Raw genomic sequence first — 17,962 nt, forward strand, 5'->3', positions numbered from 1 at the left:
ATCATGGACTTGGGAGAACAGACTTGTGGTTGGCGAGGGGGAGGGAGTGGGATAGACTGGGTATCTGGAGTTGATAGATCCAAACTATTGCATTTGGAATGGATAAGCAATGAGATCCTGCTGTACAGCACTAGTCAATTGTGATGGAGAATGATGGAGGATAATGTGGGAAAAAAAGAATGTATATATGTATGTGTGATTGGGTCACTTTCCTGTGTAGTAGAAAACTGACAGACTGCTGTAAACTCTAATGGAAAAAAAAAACATTTAAAAAAAAATCTCCTGCAGTTGGATATCAAAACACCAAACAACCCAATCAAAAATTGGGCAGAAGATCTAAACAGAATATAGAAGACAGACATAAGGCCAATAGGCACATGAAAAGATGCTCACCATCACTAATTATTAGAGAAAAATGGAACCCTGGAACACTCTCACGCTGTTGATGGGAAAGCAAACAGGTACAACCACTGTGGAAAACAGTATGGAGGTTCCTCAGAAAACTAAAAATAGAACTACCATATGACCTGGGGATCCAACTCCTGGGCATCTATCCAGAGAAAACCGTAATTTGAAAAGATAAATGCAGCCAATGTTCAATGTAGCATTATCTACAATTGCAAAGACAGGAAGCAACCTAAAGGTCCATCAGACCTTTGGATAAAAAAGATGTGTGTGTGTGTGTGTGTGTGTGTGTGTGTGTGTGTAATGTTATTCAGCCATGAAAATGAATGAAATAATGCCATTTGCTACAACATGAACCTAAAGATTATCATACTAAGTGAGTGAAAGACAAACATCATCTGAGGTTTATGGAATTATTAGCCAATGAGGACCTGCTGTACAGCACAGAGAACTCTACTCAATATTCTGTGATAACCTAGGTGGGAAAAGAATCTGAAAGAGAATGAACGTGTGTACATGTATAACTGAATCACTGTGTTGTGCAGCATACACACAATATTCTAAATGAATTATACTTCAAGAAAACTTTAAAATATGAACAAAAAATAAACTTTTCCAAAGAAGATATATAAATAGCCATTGAGCACATGAAAACATACTCAGTATCATTAATCATTAGCAAAATACACATAAAAAGTATAAGAAGATGGGACCTCACATGTATTAGTACAAAAAAAGAATGGGTCTTAGTAAGGATCTAGAGCAATGGGAACCGTTGCTAACTATCATCTGATATTTAAAAACATGTGTTGAACACTGTCATTTCTGTTCCTTGAAGGGACCTACCTGCCAGAAATATTTCCATAAGCCTGCTATGAGTCATATTTGTGATGGTTCTACCTGAGTATGTAGCCAAAGTAGGGTCAGCACCATATGAAAGAAGCAGGCGAACAATCTCCAAGTAATTATTCTCAACTGCATCATGAAGAGGCCTAGGAAGAGATGTGCAGTAGGATTAAACATGTTTACACATACTTGTTTCTGGAGTAGTTTCCTAAACAATAAGCAAAATAGATTGTGTGTACCATGTGTTCATAAGCCTCCTACAAGCAATATTTCACCAAGAAAAGCATGTACTTTCAAAAAGTTTACAGACAAAGAAACTGAGGCATGTTGACTGATCCAAGATTAAGCAATAAATTATTGTTACTTCTATACCAGTTGTTTATAGGACAGGTGAACAATTTCAAAAATAATTCTAAAATTCAAATCTATTTTAATTCAGACCTAATACAAGGGAAAAATAAAAATATTTTTAAGGAACATAACTAGTGACAGACTGTATAAAGATAAGGGGAAAAGAAGCCAAGACAACTATCAATTCTTACACAATTTTTAAAAATACCTATTTAAAAAAGAGCCAGTGTGCAAAGATCAGTGATTAATGAAACTTCCTCTTGGAAACTCTTGGGCCCTAGGAACTTACAGAGATTAATGACAGAACTTCAGGGAATGATGTGGAGAGAAGAAACAGTGCTCAGAGTCAGCCTAGAACCAGACTTTTTAGAATCAGTTTTCATCAGGACGTAGAGTCCTTTACATCCATTTCTACTGCAAGATGAAATGATGCTTGCATTCACAGCCTGAATAATGAGTACTACTCTAAAACTATGAAATTACACACATTTCAGTTTTGCTTATTTTATTTATTTATTTATTTATTTATTTACTTATCGCCTTGTCTAGGGCTGCTTCTGCAGCCTATGGAGGTTCCCCGGCTGGGAGTCTAATCAGAGCTGTAGCCACCACCCTACACCAGAGCCACAGCAACCCGGGATCCGAGCCTTGTCTGCAACCTACACCACAGCTCAGGGCAACACTGAATCCATAACCCAGTGAGTGAGGCCAGGGATCAAACCTGCAACCTCATGGTTCCTAGTCAGATTCCTTAACCAATAAGCCACAACGGAAACTCCAGTTTTGCTTATTTTATAACTTTTAGGATAGCCCTATTATCTTACCTACTGGTAAAAACTGATAAAAAAAATAAGATACATTTCAGATTGGGCCAGTGGGACCTTTTTTTGGCTATTTTTTCTCCCTGCCACAGCAGGTCTCCGTATGACAACTGTCAAATAACTCACCTGTTAAACCTAAAACACGGGTCATTCTACCCACTTCTCACGGTAGGATGTGAGAAGCCTTTTAGGACCTTTCAATGACACCTCAATCAGAGGTGACCACTCACTTGGGAGTTAACATTCTCTTGCTAATCCTGTGAATATGTAGGTTTCCTTGGACAATAAGTTGAAGAAATGTATCCATTTGAGGAGTGATTTAGGCACATTTTGTAGAGGGTCATTTGACCATATACATAATAGTTTGTTTCTGGGTTCTGTATTTTATTCCGCTGGAAAATACATCTGTTTTCAGGCTAGTAGTGCATTTTTTTTTTCTACTATAGCTTTGTGGTATACTCTGAAATCAGAACAGTAACCAGGGCTTCAGTGTACTGATGACTATGTTTACCAGCATGCCACATCAGGTTCGTATTGTTGCTAAATTAGTATCTCTAGGTGGGGATATGAGGACCTAAGACTTCACAGAGAAGGCAGGCATCTTCACTCTGGATTAATACCTATGTAAAACACGTAGATGAAGCAGGTAATGTTTGTCACATTTAAAGTGATAGTATCCCCATACCATACTCAACATAATGTAGGCATAATGAAGAAAAAAATTACCAGCTTCTGCATTCAGAGGGAAAGACAAGAGTAAAATTTAGTTTGTCAAATGTTCTAGCACTACAGGTGGTTATACTCTACTCTACTCTGATGAATGAATGGCCAAGATCTTTCCAAACCTGAGAGACTTGAAATTCAAAATCATGTAATTATATACCACCCTATCATTTCAGTTCAAAATGATGCCCTCTGAGACAGTACATACACCTAGTTAAAATCATTTCAGTCACTTCTCAGGAGTATCAACAGGAAAAGTATTCTGTGACTTAGCTATAAAAAAGAATGAAATAATATCACTGGCAGCAAAATGGATGGACCTAGTGATGAAGTAAGTCAAATACTATATGATTCCACTTATATGTGGGATAAAATAAAAATGATACAAATGAATGAACCCATTTACAAAACAGAAACAGACTCACGGACACAGAAAACAAACTTACCAAAGGAAATAACAGAGGAAAGGGTAAATTAGAAGTTTGAGATTAACACATACACACTTCTATGTATAAAATAAGTAAACAATAAGGAATTACATGGAAGTATATTCAATACAGTGAACTATATAAATTCAATATATATCCATATACATATTTCAATTCTGAAGAAAAATTTGAAAACTATAGCAACATGTACTTGGTCAGAAATATCCATTTGATTCAGTTCTGGTGGATTTTGACATCAGGGTACTTACTCATTGTTCTTTAAGTGTTTCCTACATACCTGAGAACTGCTGCTAGTGTCCCAGAAAGATATGCCACTAACCTGGTCCCATCGTGGGCACTGCAGTTAACGTCAGCACCATGTTTAAGAAGGTGTTGAGCAATGAGGAACCAACCTCCTGCACAAGCTTCATGGAGGGCACAGTAACCTGCATTGTCCTGATGATTCACATCACAAACCTTGTTTTCCAGGCAGTACAAGACCAAGTCCTATGCAGATGAGAAAAGGTGATACCATCAGATTATACATAATGAACCTGATAATGATAAGCTCTCCATAGGCTGGCAGTCTCTGCTTTGAAGAGACATCTATCCTCAGGCCCGATACCCCACTGCAGCATAGGCAAGGAATATTTTTCCTGGTGAAAAGGACAAGGACATGTGTTAAGTCTTAGTGTTGGAGACAATGTTGTCAAGGACTGTTAATACCTTAGATGATGCACTGATAAGTACAAGACATTCCCATTTGATGGGTGTATTCAGTTAGGTGGTTGTGGATGACAAAGCAAGTTTACATAAAAGTTAAAATAATAACTCACTAGAAGAGATTAAAGCTAAAGAATACCCCTAAACTTAAAGAGGGAGGGACATCTATCAGATTGGCCAGATCCTGATGCTCCTGTAAAGATCAGATCCTGGGAAACAAATGGTTCATTCCCCACCCCACCTGGAGTTGAATCAATATATTATTTTCATATTTACTTGTATTAATAACAAAAATCACTGTATACATTTCAGATATTAAGTAAAATTGTAATATTCCTTCTTTTCAAAATCTGTTTTGTATGAACACTTTGCATTAGAATCACCATTACTAATGTTCTTTGATATGTTAAAATATTAAAAGTTAATCAAAAGCTGAGCCTGTAGAAAATAAAGACCTAACTTTAATGAGAACTATGGACTTAAGTTACTAATACTCTATCATTATTTTTATTTATTTAAATTTTTTTTTCTTTTTAGGGCCACACCCACAACATATTGAGGTTCCCAGCATGGGGATCAAATTGGAGCTATAGCCATCAGCCTACACCACAACCACAGAAATGCTGGAAATGAGCTATGTCTGCAACCTACACCACAGCTCAAGGCAACACCAGATCCTTAATTCACTTAGTGAGGCCAGGGATCAAACCCTCAACCTCATGGATACTAGTCGGATTTAAGTCCGCTGAGCTACAAGGGGAACTTCACTGCATCATTATTGACAGATGAATTGTAGCAAGAATTTTATAACAGGATCTGGGGGGAGAAGATTTCAAATATATAGAATAATATTTGCCACCATAAAACAAGTTACATATTTCCTACAAGTTCTGCTCAGCAGAGAGCTGTCATATTCTAAGAATGGGGAGGGAAAGGAAGTAAGGTACAGTCTACAGTGTCCCCAATACTTGGTAAGGAAGGGGAAGCTCAATGGAGTCACAACAGGTCTCCATATGACAACTGTTACATAACTCACCTGTTAAACCTAAAACAGGAGTCATTCTACCCACTCAGATACGAGGTAGAATGTGAGAAGCCTTTTAGGCCCTTTCAATGACACATCAGCCAAAGGTGACCACTCACTTGGGAGTTAACATTCCATTTGCTAATCCTGTGAACCTAATGTGGGAGGCTGGTAAACATAGTCATCAGTGCCCTGAATGCCTGCTTACTTAATAAGGATAGCACCTGAAGCTGCTTTTTTAGCAGTTCCTTAGTAACTAGAGTTGAGTGAATACCTGAACTTTCAGCCAAATCCCATGAGCCCTCACCTGATCCTAGGCCAGCATCACTTTTACCCTGGCACTCATCCACACCTCCACACTCTCCTTCTGACCCTTGTTCTCACCATTAAACTCCCAGATCACTAAAGCAAGCTTTAAAAATGATGTCTATTATATTACAATTTTAACTAACAAGTGAAGTAATAAAGATGCAAAGCATAAAGAAAGCAATTCATCTCAAGAGATTCTGAATTGTAAAAAGGGCAGTTCCAATGGGAGCCAACCCTTGGAAAGGAATGGAATAAGGGAGAGAGGGAACATGAGAGTCTTGGCCTTGGAGCCAGACTGGTAGACAGCTATCTCCACAAACATTATTTAATACCTCTAGCACTCTGTTTCCCCATCTGAAATCAGGTTAATATTAATTACTACTACATGCAAAGGCTGAAAGGGTGAGAAGAGTTACCACAATCTTCTTTTTTTTTTACCTTTTTTGGGCCACATCTGCAGCATATGAAGTTCCTAGGCTAAAGGTTGAATCAGAGCTGTAGCCACTGGCCTATACCACAGCCACAGCAATGCAGGATGTGAGCTGCATCTGTGACCTACACCACAGCTCACAGCAACACCAGATCCTTAACTCACTGAGCAAGGCCAGGGATCAAACCTGCATCCTCATGGATACTAGTCTGGTCCTTAATCCACTGAAATATATCAGGAACTCCTATCCCCATCCATTTCTGAAGCTCCATGTCCTCAGTAACTACCCTGTTCATATAATGCCCATCAGCTCACCTCCATGTGTACCTTTTCACAAGCAACTAAAAACTGACCTAAAAAGTTCTCTTCCCCTTGCTAGAAGCCAAAAGAGTTCATTTCCACATCTGGGTTACGTCAGATTTTATATCAGAGGTAAGTAAGTGAGACCAGAGGATGCCAAAGCAACCTACCTGCTTAAACAACTCATCTGAACAAGTCACCAACAGGAGGGCAGCACCGGGAGTTTCTGTTGTGGCTCAGTAGTAACGAACACAACTAGTATCCATGAGGACTCAGGTTCAATCCCTGGCCCTGCTCAGTGGGTTAAGGATCTGGTGTTGCAATGAACTGCAGTGCTGGTCACACATGCGGCTTAAATCTGGTGTTGCTGGGGCATTGGCCCACAGCTGCTGCTCCAATGTCAACCAGTAGGGCTAGTACAAGCATCACTGTGGAACACCTAACCCAGTCCCTAATGTGAAAGGGTATGGGTTCTGAGTCCCATCTCCTAACCTGCCCTGGTTCCAGTTAGTGCACCCTTCCAGTCCATGTCAAAGAGCAGTAGCCAGTGATTTATGAATATAGGCAGCTACAAACTGGTGGTGTCTGAATCTAAGCACCCATAAAGACACTTACCTCATAACCAAGTCGGGCAGCCCGCTGCAGGAGAGTCTCTCCAGCATTCTTACTGACAATAAGTCTCCGTGCCTCCAGCTGCAAATGGTGTGACTTGGTCATTTGCGGAGCAGAGCTTGAGCTTGGTGGCTGTGACGATTTGGAAGCCAGCAGCAACTGTTGCAAATGGTTGAAGGGCTTTTGGCCCTTCCTGTCTGGTGACTGATCACAGTCAGAACTGGGTGCAGGGTGATTTCTAAATCTCTGGATAGTCACCTATTACAAAACCAGGGAGTGCATACATTTAAGATCAACTTCCAACAGCTTATTAATCCCCTCCTTTCCAAGTTACATACCTCTATGATGGGAGGAACCTTTTCATTTTAGTTTATTTAGAGGAGAGAGGGGTTATCAGAGAGCACTGGGAGAAATGATTTAATTTTGAATAGGTTGAAACTTCATCACAACCTAGGGCACATGGCCCTTAAGAATAGGAAATGAATTTGGGGAAGGAGTTCAGTTGAAAGAAAGCTTTGTACTTTAGAAAAAGGAAACAAATGGGCAAGGAGTAATTGGTGGAGTAGCTCCACAAGCCTGATTCAAAAGGTAATGTCAAAAGGTACCTTGCCATCTGCATTGTCCACATGGCAGTCCCCTGTCACTGAGGAGGCCTGCCTGGGTACTTGAGGGATCAAGTGCTTTGTTTTACACAATCTTTTCCCAGATGGTTTCTCAATGTTGTCAGTATATTTCTGAAGTGAGATGGCAGCAGGATAGTAATCCTCTTCTTCGTCTCTACATAGTACATATGTTTTCTGGCTTTCTTTAACTTTCTGCTGTTTCATATGCACTCTTGAACATGATGTGCACCGTGGCTGGTTGTGCATTTGGTGACTTGTGATGGTAGATAAAAGGCTCTTCATACATTGTCTAGGAGAGCCTAAAAGGAGAGATGGATGGGTATGGGGTAGGAGAAGGAGAAGAAGCAGGAGTTACCCAGTTGTACCTAATACAGAAAGAAAATCCTGTGGTTAACAATGAACACAGGGGTGACTGCAGTACTAAAAGATATATTAATTATGTTTCAAAGCCTTAATATTTTAATAAGGTCACATTCAAAGAGAAAATAAGTTAACCCACAAAATGACAAATGTCAAGTTTGTTCAAAAGGCCATGACAAGATGGGAGGAGCCAGCAATGCTTGCTTTCAGCCCCCACCTCACCCCCACCACACATACACACATATTCAGCACAAATGTAGGAACTTTCCAGTCAAAGACAATCAGCAAATAGATAAATTAAGAGTCTGAGATGAGGGCACTTGGTGAAGCCGTAAGGGTCACCAAGTCTTTGCTTCCTGATCAGCCTTGGTCTGGGCAAAGAACAACCAAAGAATAAAGCTCCCTTCTCATAAGTTTTCTCTAAACGTTCCAGAAGTAAGTGTGGATGAAAAAAGGACGCCTTTGGTGAACTCCCTACCTGTCACATGCTATTCAGCAAACTTTGATAGTGTTCAGGTATCTTTCAGGCCTTCTCCCAAAGAAGGTGTTGACTCAACCGCCAGGAGGGGGTCCCCAGCGTACCTTGTTCATTGCCACTAGATTTCAGGGACTTCTCTGAGCAGCTCCTATTGCCTTTGGCCACTGTCCTTTTTCTCCTGGGTTTCTCTTCAGAAATGTTACTGCCCTGGGTCACTTCCTTCCTGTCCCACTGGCCAGGTTTGCTCTCTGCTGCTGACACCTGCTGCTGCCATTGTTCTTTAAGGTGCAGCAAGTGGCACTGTTTTTTGGGATGGAGCCCTGTTAATTCAATGCATACTTTTAGCTTAGTCGGCTCACTATGATGTGAGTCTTCTAAGTGGTCAGACAAACTCATTTCCTTCTTAGGCCAGTCACCTAATGGAGAAATAACTGCAAATTAATCAAAAAGTCTCCTTGGGGTTCACACATCATTAATGGCAGTACAGGATGGGAGGATGAGTCATTACTCTCCCCACTTTAATTTGTTATCAACTCTTGGGAGAAGATCTATTTATCTTCAGCCATCCTGGAGCTTGAGCATCATCTGTCAATGGGGAATGGGAAGTAGGAACACCTTCCCCAGGGCCATTGGGATGTAAGCAATCATTTACCAATCTGCTCTTGAAGTAGTATGAAAGCTGAAACCTCCACTGCTCTACACTAAGACTTCCCTTTCAGCGGTATGAAAGCAGAAACCTACACTGCTCTAGTCCTAAGACTAGAATAATCAACATGCCTCCTTCAGTTCACTCTTGACCTCCTACTCAAGCCACTAAGCAGGCAATCAAAGCCAACTGAGCTCACCTTTGGAGACCCGTCTCTGCTTGGCTTTTAGCACAGGGACTTTTGGCATCTCTTCTACAGTGTGGTTGCTGGTGCCCAAGACACATTTTTTGTCCAGCCAACAAAGGCTGCAGCCGTCTGGTATGTCTGAAGCTACTTGGTCAGAAGGTGGCTCACTTACAGACTGCTTGTCCATGAAGCACTTTTCCATAGGAAATTCTTTGTTCTCTGGGGCTTTGAAAGGATCCTGTTTGTTTCCAGCACTATACTTGTCTAGGGGAACAGACACAATAATAAAGAAACAGAGCTCCAAAGGTCATCACGAGAATACAGGATTTGGGATGCAAGTGGAACCTTCATGTAATCAAGGTAATCTGATATTAACAGATTATTCTATGGTATCTGGGACCTTACACACTGGAAGTAGAAACTCCTCCCACATACAGCATTTTTCAAAGGAAGGGCAGCTGAAAGCAATAAGCAAGTAAAGCAGCAACCATGATCTGATACTGTTCAAACACAAATGCCTTATCTTCCTTACTTAATGGATTCATAATTTTATCTTTTTATAGTTGGGGGCATTAAAGAAACAAGAATGAAGATGACAAAAGAGATAATACATCAACACTATTTCTTTTAATCATATATGGTCTTTTCTTTTGGTAGCAAAATCCAACCAAACCAAAGCTGATCTAAAAATTTCTACAAACATGTGTGCTGAAGTCCATATTTTGAAATAAGTGGAAATTATTCATTTTTATTTTCTGATTTTTAAGGATATACTGTGGCATATGTAAGTTCCCAGGATAGGGGTCTGATCAGAGCTACAGCTACCGGTCTACACCACAGCCACAGCAGCTTGGGATTCAAGCTGCATCTGTGACCTGATTAGACCCCTAGCCTGGGAATTTGCTATGCCACGGGTACAGCCCTAAACAGCAACAAAAAATAAGTAAAACATCATATCACATCATACTATATCAGAAACCAAGTACCTCAAATATCACCTACAAAAAGAAAAGGACAAATTTTCACTTGGGTCAAAAGTGTAAATGATAAATCAGACAGAGAAAAAGGAAACAAAGTGGTGAAATACAGCATAGGTCCTTTATTGGCTAAAGTGGTGATCTCTCCCTAAGCGGTGCTGGATTTATTTTATTTATTTTTATTTTTACTTATTTGCTTTTTACGGCTGCACCTGCAGCATATGGAGGTTCCCAGCTGCCAGCCTGCACCACAGCCACAGCCATGCCAGATCTGAGCTACATCTGTGACCTACACCACAACTCACGGCAATGCCAGATCTTTAACCCACTGAGTTGAGGCCAAGGGTTGAACCTGCATCCTCATGGATGCTAGTCAGATTCGTTTCTGCTGAACCACGAAGGGAACTTTGGTGCTAAACCTAACATGCCGCCCATTGCTGCAACCTGCAAGATGAGTAGAGGAAAGCAAGAAATCTGGGAAGATCAAGGGCACTAGGAAGTGGCAACTTTTACTAAAATTTCTTAGTTTATGCACAGGGTTCAGAGGCAATTGCAAAGAGGTAAATATGATTACTACAAATTCTTCTATATCCTTTCTTTCACACACTGGAGGGAAAATTATATACTGAAGCTAAGGAAATTCTCCCATTTCTTGTCTAGGAGGAAGGCCCCTGAGTTTCCAACACCTCAGTGATGCTATCTATGTACATCCATGGCTATATTACCCACCTGCCATTCTATCTTCACACCTTCCTTCAGATGCAAGTATCTTAGGGCATTACAAAGACAAAATGAAATCTCTTTCATTGTAAGCCTTGTTTTATACATACTGCTCAAATCAAGAGGTTTGAAGGCAGACTAGCTTACTGACAATGGGTGCCTTCCAGATGCATAACAGAAGAGTTCTTTAACAGATTGGACCCTGCCTATTTTACTTGCCACACATCTTAAGGTCAGATTAATCAATGTTTTTGTCCAAGTGTGTCATATTCCAAGTCCACATTTTACTGTAACTCCAGGTCTGATGTAGTCAGCTGTATCTTTAACAGTTTTGACCATTTGTAAATAGGTGTCATTCTCAAGAAGAATGTTTTCTATTTAAGCTTTCACCCTCATGCAAACTTTGAAAAAATAAAATTTGTTTATATCTCACTCACCTGATTTTTTTGGCCAGCATCTTTGGCCTACAGTAAACTACCTGGAAGACTTGTAATGATTTACTTCACAGATGTCAGCTAGGCGTGATTGAATAGGTACTTTGTTTTCCTGCTCCTCACTGACTGACAGCACGCATACAAAATGAGCCCTTCCTGTCTCACACAGGCTCCTAATCTGGTAAAAAGTTGCCTGGTTATACAGAGTTTCCCTTCACCCACTTGGTTTGAGAGTTGTATGTACCATACGTGTCACCAATCCCATTAAGCCAGGATGGGGATCCCTAGGGATCCCAGAATGTGATATTTATGATTCTTCATCCTGAACTAATTATCAGAAAACTTCCACTGCTGAAGTCAGAGTTCAATGAAATCACTAAACTACATACAGGAGGATCTTTTCCTAAAACTAGATCCATTTACCCTTCCCCTGCAAGAACCCACTCAAGACTTGATGAGAAAAAAGAAAGCAAGATGAGACATTTTCAGTACTGCCTCTCAGAGCAAAGAGTCTGATTGTCTTAAAGTGAAGCCCTCCCAAGACAGTCATCACTATCTTTGTGAAGAATACCTATGACTGTCCAGGATACACTGACTAATGTTCAGGAGCGAGAAGCCACACCTACACAACACTTTCCTGCAGATCTCAATTCAGTCTTTTGTAAATGACATCATTTCAAGCACTACTCAAATGATTGCCCTTTAGGAAAAAGAAGGTAGAGATATAAAGAAAAGTACTGACCATTGTGGTCCACCATCATTGCTACTTTTCTAAAAGCAGAAAGCACATGTTCTTTGTCATGCAGTCTAGGCAGATGTGACCATAGCTATGTTTAACACCTGCTGCCTTCAGGAGTCACATGGCTCACAGCACATTCATCCCATAATGTATCATCTTGTGCCACAGCATTACCTCACAAAAGCATCACCATGGCAACATTTACAAGTCATCATCACAACAAAGCAACCTCTCTACTTTTCAGTCATGTTCACTTTGCCTTAAACAAAAGGACAAGTTATTGATTAAGATTTGCCAATGATTAAAATTCTATTACAGGTAATTATAGAATCTCCAGCAGAAGCTAACCTTGATACAATTTACTTCCTCTATAAAAGAGGCCTGGGGAACCTCTGTTCCAAATTCAAAATAGCTAACAAAACATACAGATGCTCTGGGGAAGAGACTTTCCTTTCTTAAAGAGCTTCAGAAAGCCTTTTGTTTTAGGTTTTCCCTAATCTTGCCCAGTCATTTCCATTAAGAAGCCCAAGATATGCCCCAGCCAAACTACTGCCACACTGTCACTGCATGTTTGAGGAAGAAGGAAAAATACTTCCTTTTCCCTCCAAATGATGGTTCCTATTAATGAACCTCCTACTTTAGGGAACCTAATCATCTAATGACATCTTTAAAGTGAAAACTCAGCTGCCTGTACTATTAAAGAATAAATAAAAATCCTGACAAGCATTTTCCAGTTAGTTCACCTTTTTTGGCTATGCCCACAGCACATGGAAGTTTCTGGGCCAAGGACTGAACCCAAGACACTGCAGTGATAATGATGGATCCTTAACCAGCTGACCCACCAGGGAGGGAACTCTGTTAGTTCACTTTTGTAGACCATTGCCAGAGCTACACACCCACCTCTAAAATATATTACATTATTTCTAACTTCAGTGATAGTGCTTCTTTGAAAAAGAAGATGTGTCTCAAGAAATAATCCACCCTTGGTGCCTCATTTCTGGATGCCCCTTCACACTGCAGATGGAAAGAAGGGCCTATTTCTCTAACAAAAAAGCTACTTACATCTTTCACGGTTGCTCTGGTCGGCAACAGCCTCCAATGCCACCAACTTTGGTTTTTTATCTTGATTTCCCTTCAGCCTTCGCCGGTCAGTAGAGTTAAATTTACATACCTCAGAGTGTTTAGCTGCACATTTTCTTTCTTTCATCTCCAACTCTGAGAAGCGCATCATTGCATTCTAGAAACAGAACAGATGTGAAAAAAAGACACTTTACTTACTATCAGAGCTATTGTAGTTGCCTTACCTTAAAGGGAAGTATTTCCAAAAAAAGTTTGCCTTTACTATATTGTTTTCATAAAGTCTGCACTGCAGGCATATATGTTATATTATGTATATTCATGACTACATGGCTGCAAAGAGATAATCACTTTTAGAAATAAACACAAACAATAAAATAAAATTTTTTGATAAACAAAACAGAGGAGGAAGAGGAGATGCACAATGAAGAAAGATGACCAAGACTATAAGCTTCCCTTCAAATATTTAGTAGCAAAATTTAAGGTTCCAAAGGTTTATGTGATATTTCATTTTATTTCATATCATTTCATCCTTATTTTTGTCCTTTTATGGCCATACCCACAGCATATGTAGGTTGCCAGACTTGGGGTCAAATGAGAGTGGTAGCCATTGGCCTACAGCACAGCCATAGCAACGTGGGATCTGACCCATCTGTGACGTGGGATCTGACCCATCTGTGACCTACACTACAACTCATGGCAACACTGGATCCTTAATCCACTGAGTAAGGCCAGGTATCAAATCTGGGTCCTCATGGATACTAGTCAGATTCATTTCCACTGAGCCATCATGGGAACTCCTATGTGATATTTTAGTAAAAGTAATTGAAAAAAGAAACCTCTGGAACTAGCTGATGCTGAGCAGTAGTTAGCTATAACATGCTGTCCTTTTATAATTCTTCCATTTATGTAATAAAGGTGAACACTCAATGGGTCATTTAGATAACTTCATTTTTTAACATGAACTTTTTTCATGACATTTCAAATAATTTGGCTTTATTCATCTTTTAAATAATGATAAAATCTTGAAAAATTTCTATATGAATCATTGTTACATACTATATACATCCCATTATGCAAAGGGCGTGTTTGTGTCTGCATGTCAAGACTGCGTGAATCCTAGAGACATGCAATTAACACACTCCCACCAAGTATCAATCACATAGGGCGTTCTAAACAGCAATTCTAGATGTAATTGTTAACATAAATCAACAGAAGAGAAATCAAAGAACTATTAAACAAAATGCAGTCTTTAGATATTCTTTGAAATAATTAAAATTTCTGGCATTAGCACGTGAGAGTTCTTTCACAATTTACAGAATAACTTGAAGTATCCAGATACACAAATCTTCTCTAAGTGCTATCACTGACATATCCTTCTTGGACACATTTCAAACATTATCACAAGCTTCATTAATCAAATCTGTCTGGTTTCCTATTTGATCCTATCTGCCCCACCCTCCCACCCAGTCCTCTTTACACATTAAAAAAAATGACAATTGGTCAAGCTCCTAAAATTTGGGTGGAGGGGGCTCACCTGTAAAGCCCGCTGCTCCCGGTTGAGCTGACTTGAATCTGCGTACAGCTCTGTAGTGACACACTTGAACTGGTCACCCAGATAACCAGCAGAGTTTGCCATTCTTTTTACCAGCTTAGATGGCTTCGGTTTCAGAACTTTGCCATTGTTTGATTCTGCCTCATCAACTCCATCTTTGGTATAAGTGGGGGTGATATCCACACTTGGTGGGGCACCACCCATGCAAAATGGTTTGGGATTCTCTTTGGTTTTACCAGAAGTTACAGAAGGGCCATCATTCCCTAGAGTTGGCTCAAGGAATGGAGTCAAAACTGGCATGGCCAGGTTCTCCTTGTTGGTTCCTGCTGAAACATTCTTCTTGCTTAAGCCTACAGCCTGTCTGAATGTATGGGGTTCATGGAAGTCACTGCTGTGCCTTGTCTCCTCACTTAGAGGGATAAAATCCTGTGGCTGTAGGGCTGTGTCAGTTGGGGGCTTGGTGGGCTCATCACTCTGACAAACACTCTCAGCTGCCAATGCATGTTTGAATATGTCTGTATCAGTTGTAGCATATGACTTTTCCAGAAGGTCTACATAGACAAGGTTGCCACTCCTGGCAACATTTCCTCCTTGATTCCACATACAGCTTGAATTTAGGTTCTCAGTGGAGACTTCTGAATGTAACTTGGTGCTGCTAGATTCCAACTTCTGAGGAAAGTGATTCTGAAGGGTTGGGTCCTCATAACAGGCTCTGTGATGGGAACAGGAACATTTCTGTGGCTTCTCCTCTTTAGTGATCTCTATGGGCATAATGGGATAGCCCATGCCTGAGTCTTGATAGGTCACAAACTGTGGCTGGCCCATGTAGGGCAGTCTGAGCTTTGGGAAAAGATGCCCAGGGAACAGAGTACTATTTGGTAAGGAAATTGAGTGAGGGCAAAGAGATCTCTTGCCAGGTAAAGAGAGGGGACTGAGAGGAGTGCTTTCAGGTGCTGCGTAAGGGAAGTAACTCCTAGAGTAGGTAATTGGTGGGGACATGAACATCTCATTTGGAGACAGAAATACTGAGCTTGGTCTGAATCCATTCTCATTTGCTTTGAGACTTGGTTCTGGATTGCTGGCTTTGCTATCCCTGCTGCTGGTGCCACTGCTATTTATGGTAGGTGTGGTCAGGGGCTGGCCCATGTGTTGACTAACACATGCTGTAGTATCCATGGAGTTCATCCTAGCCTTAATGTCATCTGCACTGGCATTTGCAACTGGCAACACAACAGCTGGATGTCTCATGTCCAACTTAGACCCCCAAACAGTAGCCGTGGTGTCTGTGACGCCCATGCAGGGAAACAAACAACTGGGTTGCTGCTGCAGTATTACCTGGGCTGAGTCTTTGTTTTTCAGTGACAGGCCTTTGCCATTTTTTTCCTCATTACGACTTGGCCCAGGCACCACCCATGATGAGGGAGCTATGCTAATCTCAGATCTATAGACAGAATATCCATTTCCTGAAAGAGATGAACTTTGTTTCAGAATGTCACTCTCAGGGAGCACTAAGCCATTTCCCGTTCTGCTGTTAACCAGGACCATAGGAGCCATCTTTTTCATGTGGTCAACTTTGGAAGTGTCTACAATCACTACTTCAGAAGACAAGTCCAGTGACTTACTGGTGACATCTTTGGTAACCATCTGCTTTTCCAACAGAGGATATGAGCTGCCATCTCTTCTATCTTGACCTCCTGTTTTCCCAATGTGCTCAGGAACTGGATGAGCACTCTGGGCTCCTTCTGGATCCCTCAGATACTTGCTTTTCAGGAACCTGGACATAGGGAACTCACTGCTGGCTGTCATGCATGAGTTTGGCAGGGTGTTGGATGGAGAGGTGGAGATCACAGAACAGTGTTTATGGAATGTGGAGTAGCTGTCTGGGGTGGGCTGGGAAGGGAAACGGACCTTTGGTGATGGCCAAGATGAAAGGGGCAAAAGGAGACCTGTATCTCCAGGGATACCACTGGTGACTACTTCAGTAGAGGGCATCCTAAACTGTTCACTGTCCTGGATGCAGGGAGCAGCATGGGAATCAATACTGTTCCAAGGACTGACGCCAATCTTCCAGGGCAGGCTTTTCTCTATACAGCGGACCAAACGTGGAACAACTACGGAGGCTGAAGGTATTGAGAGTCTCACAGGTGAAACCAGAGAGGACAGAATGTGGGGACTGACAGAGTGAGATGTTGGCAGGTAGAGAAAGTGCTTTTCATTTGTGCAGACTGGAGAATTCAGAGGCTGGGTCAAGCTGCAGGATTGCTGAGGTGGCAAGGCCTGGTATGTTTTCAGTGAATACATACTTGGTGAATCAAGTAAAGGGTAAGTGGCTGGCATGGCACCTTTCATGTAAGGACTGGCCCAGGGCAGCTGTAGGTAGCTAAGACCATTGATGTTGAGAGTACTCTGTTTGTCCCTGGAAGACCTATCTAAGGCCACAGCTTCTACTGCAGGTATACAACTTTTCTGTACTCCAGGTGGACTTTTGTGAACAGTACTGAAGTTATCTAGGGGTTTTCCATATACAGAAGAAGTCTCCACCACCTCAGTTTTATTCACTTCGAACTGCATCTCTGGATTTTTTTCTGAAGAAAACTCAAGGCCACCTAAAGAGTTCATGGCAGTCTCCTGACCTTTATCTGAGCCCAGTCCACACACGCTAGAAGATACAATGTTCTCAGGTACACAAAGCCCTTCCTGGATCAAGCCACTGTGGTCCATACTCAGGACTGTCACACCATCAATACGGCAGTAGTCACACCTGCCTTTACAGAAAAAAAAATATTGATGTTACTTAATATTTCTTAAAAGCAGCAAGAAAGGAACAACAAATTAGTAGATAGTGACAGAAGCCCAGCATTACAGCTGATACGGTTCAAGATGAACTAAAAATTAAATATAAATGGGGTTAGAGTTCCTGCCATGGCTCAGCAGTAATGAACTGGCATCCATGAGGACGCAGGTTCAATCCCCAGCCTCACTCATTAGGGTAAGGATCTAACACTACCATAAGCTGTACTGCAGGTCACAAATGTGGCTCAGATCCTGTGCTGCTATGGCTGTGGTGTAGGCCTGCAACTATAGCTCTGATTTAAGCCCTAGCCTGGGAATTTCCATGCCATGGGTGAAGCCCCAAAAAGACAAAAAAAAAAAAAAAGTACTCACAAAGATGAATACAAGCTGTATTCAAACCC

At 41.1% G+C, this 17,962-nt stretch overlaps 1 protein-coding gene across 1 annotated transcript in view; it reads right to left on the reverse strand.

The window, feature by feature from the left end:
• Positions 1 to 17,962, reverse strand: part of LOC110257970 (BCL-6 corepressor-like) — a 67,027-nt gene that overhangs the window by 5,009 nt on the left and 44,056 nt on the right. Inside the window, exons 3-10 of the mRNA XM_021080977.1 lie at positions 14,751 to 17,529; positions 13,199 to 13,373; positions 9,279 to 9,530; positions 8,532 to 8,849; positions 7,578 to 7,906; positions 6,976 to 7,230; positions 3,915 to 4,081; positions 1,252 to 1,397 (exon numbers count right to left, since the gene is read on the reverse strand). Coding sequence (XP_020936636.1) covers positions 1,252 to 1,397; positions 3,915 to 4,081; positions 6,976 to 7,230; positions 7,578 to 7,906; positions 8,532 to 8,849; positions 9,279 to 9,530; positions 13,199 to 13,373; positions 14,751 to 17,529 — 4,421 coding nt within the window. The remainder of the gene's footprint in view (positions 1 to 1,251; positions 1,398 to 3,914; positions 4,082 to 6,975; positions 7,231 to 7,577; positions 7,907 to 8,531; positions 8,850 to 9,278; positions 9,531 to 13,198; positions 13,374 to 14,750; positions 17,530 to 17,962) is intronic.

This window comes from Sus scrofa, chromosome Y, assembly GCF_000003025.6.
Source record: "Sus scrofa isolate TJ Tabasco breed Duroc chromosome Y, Sscrofa11.1, whole genome shotgun sequence".
Taxonomy (NCBI): Eukaryota; Metazoa; Chordata; class Mammalia; order Artiodactyla; family Suidae; genus Sus; species Sus scrofa.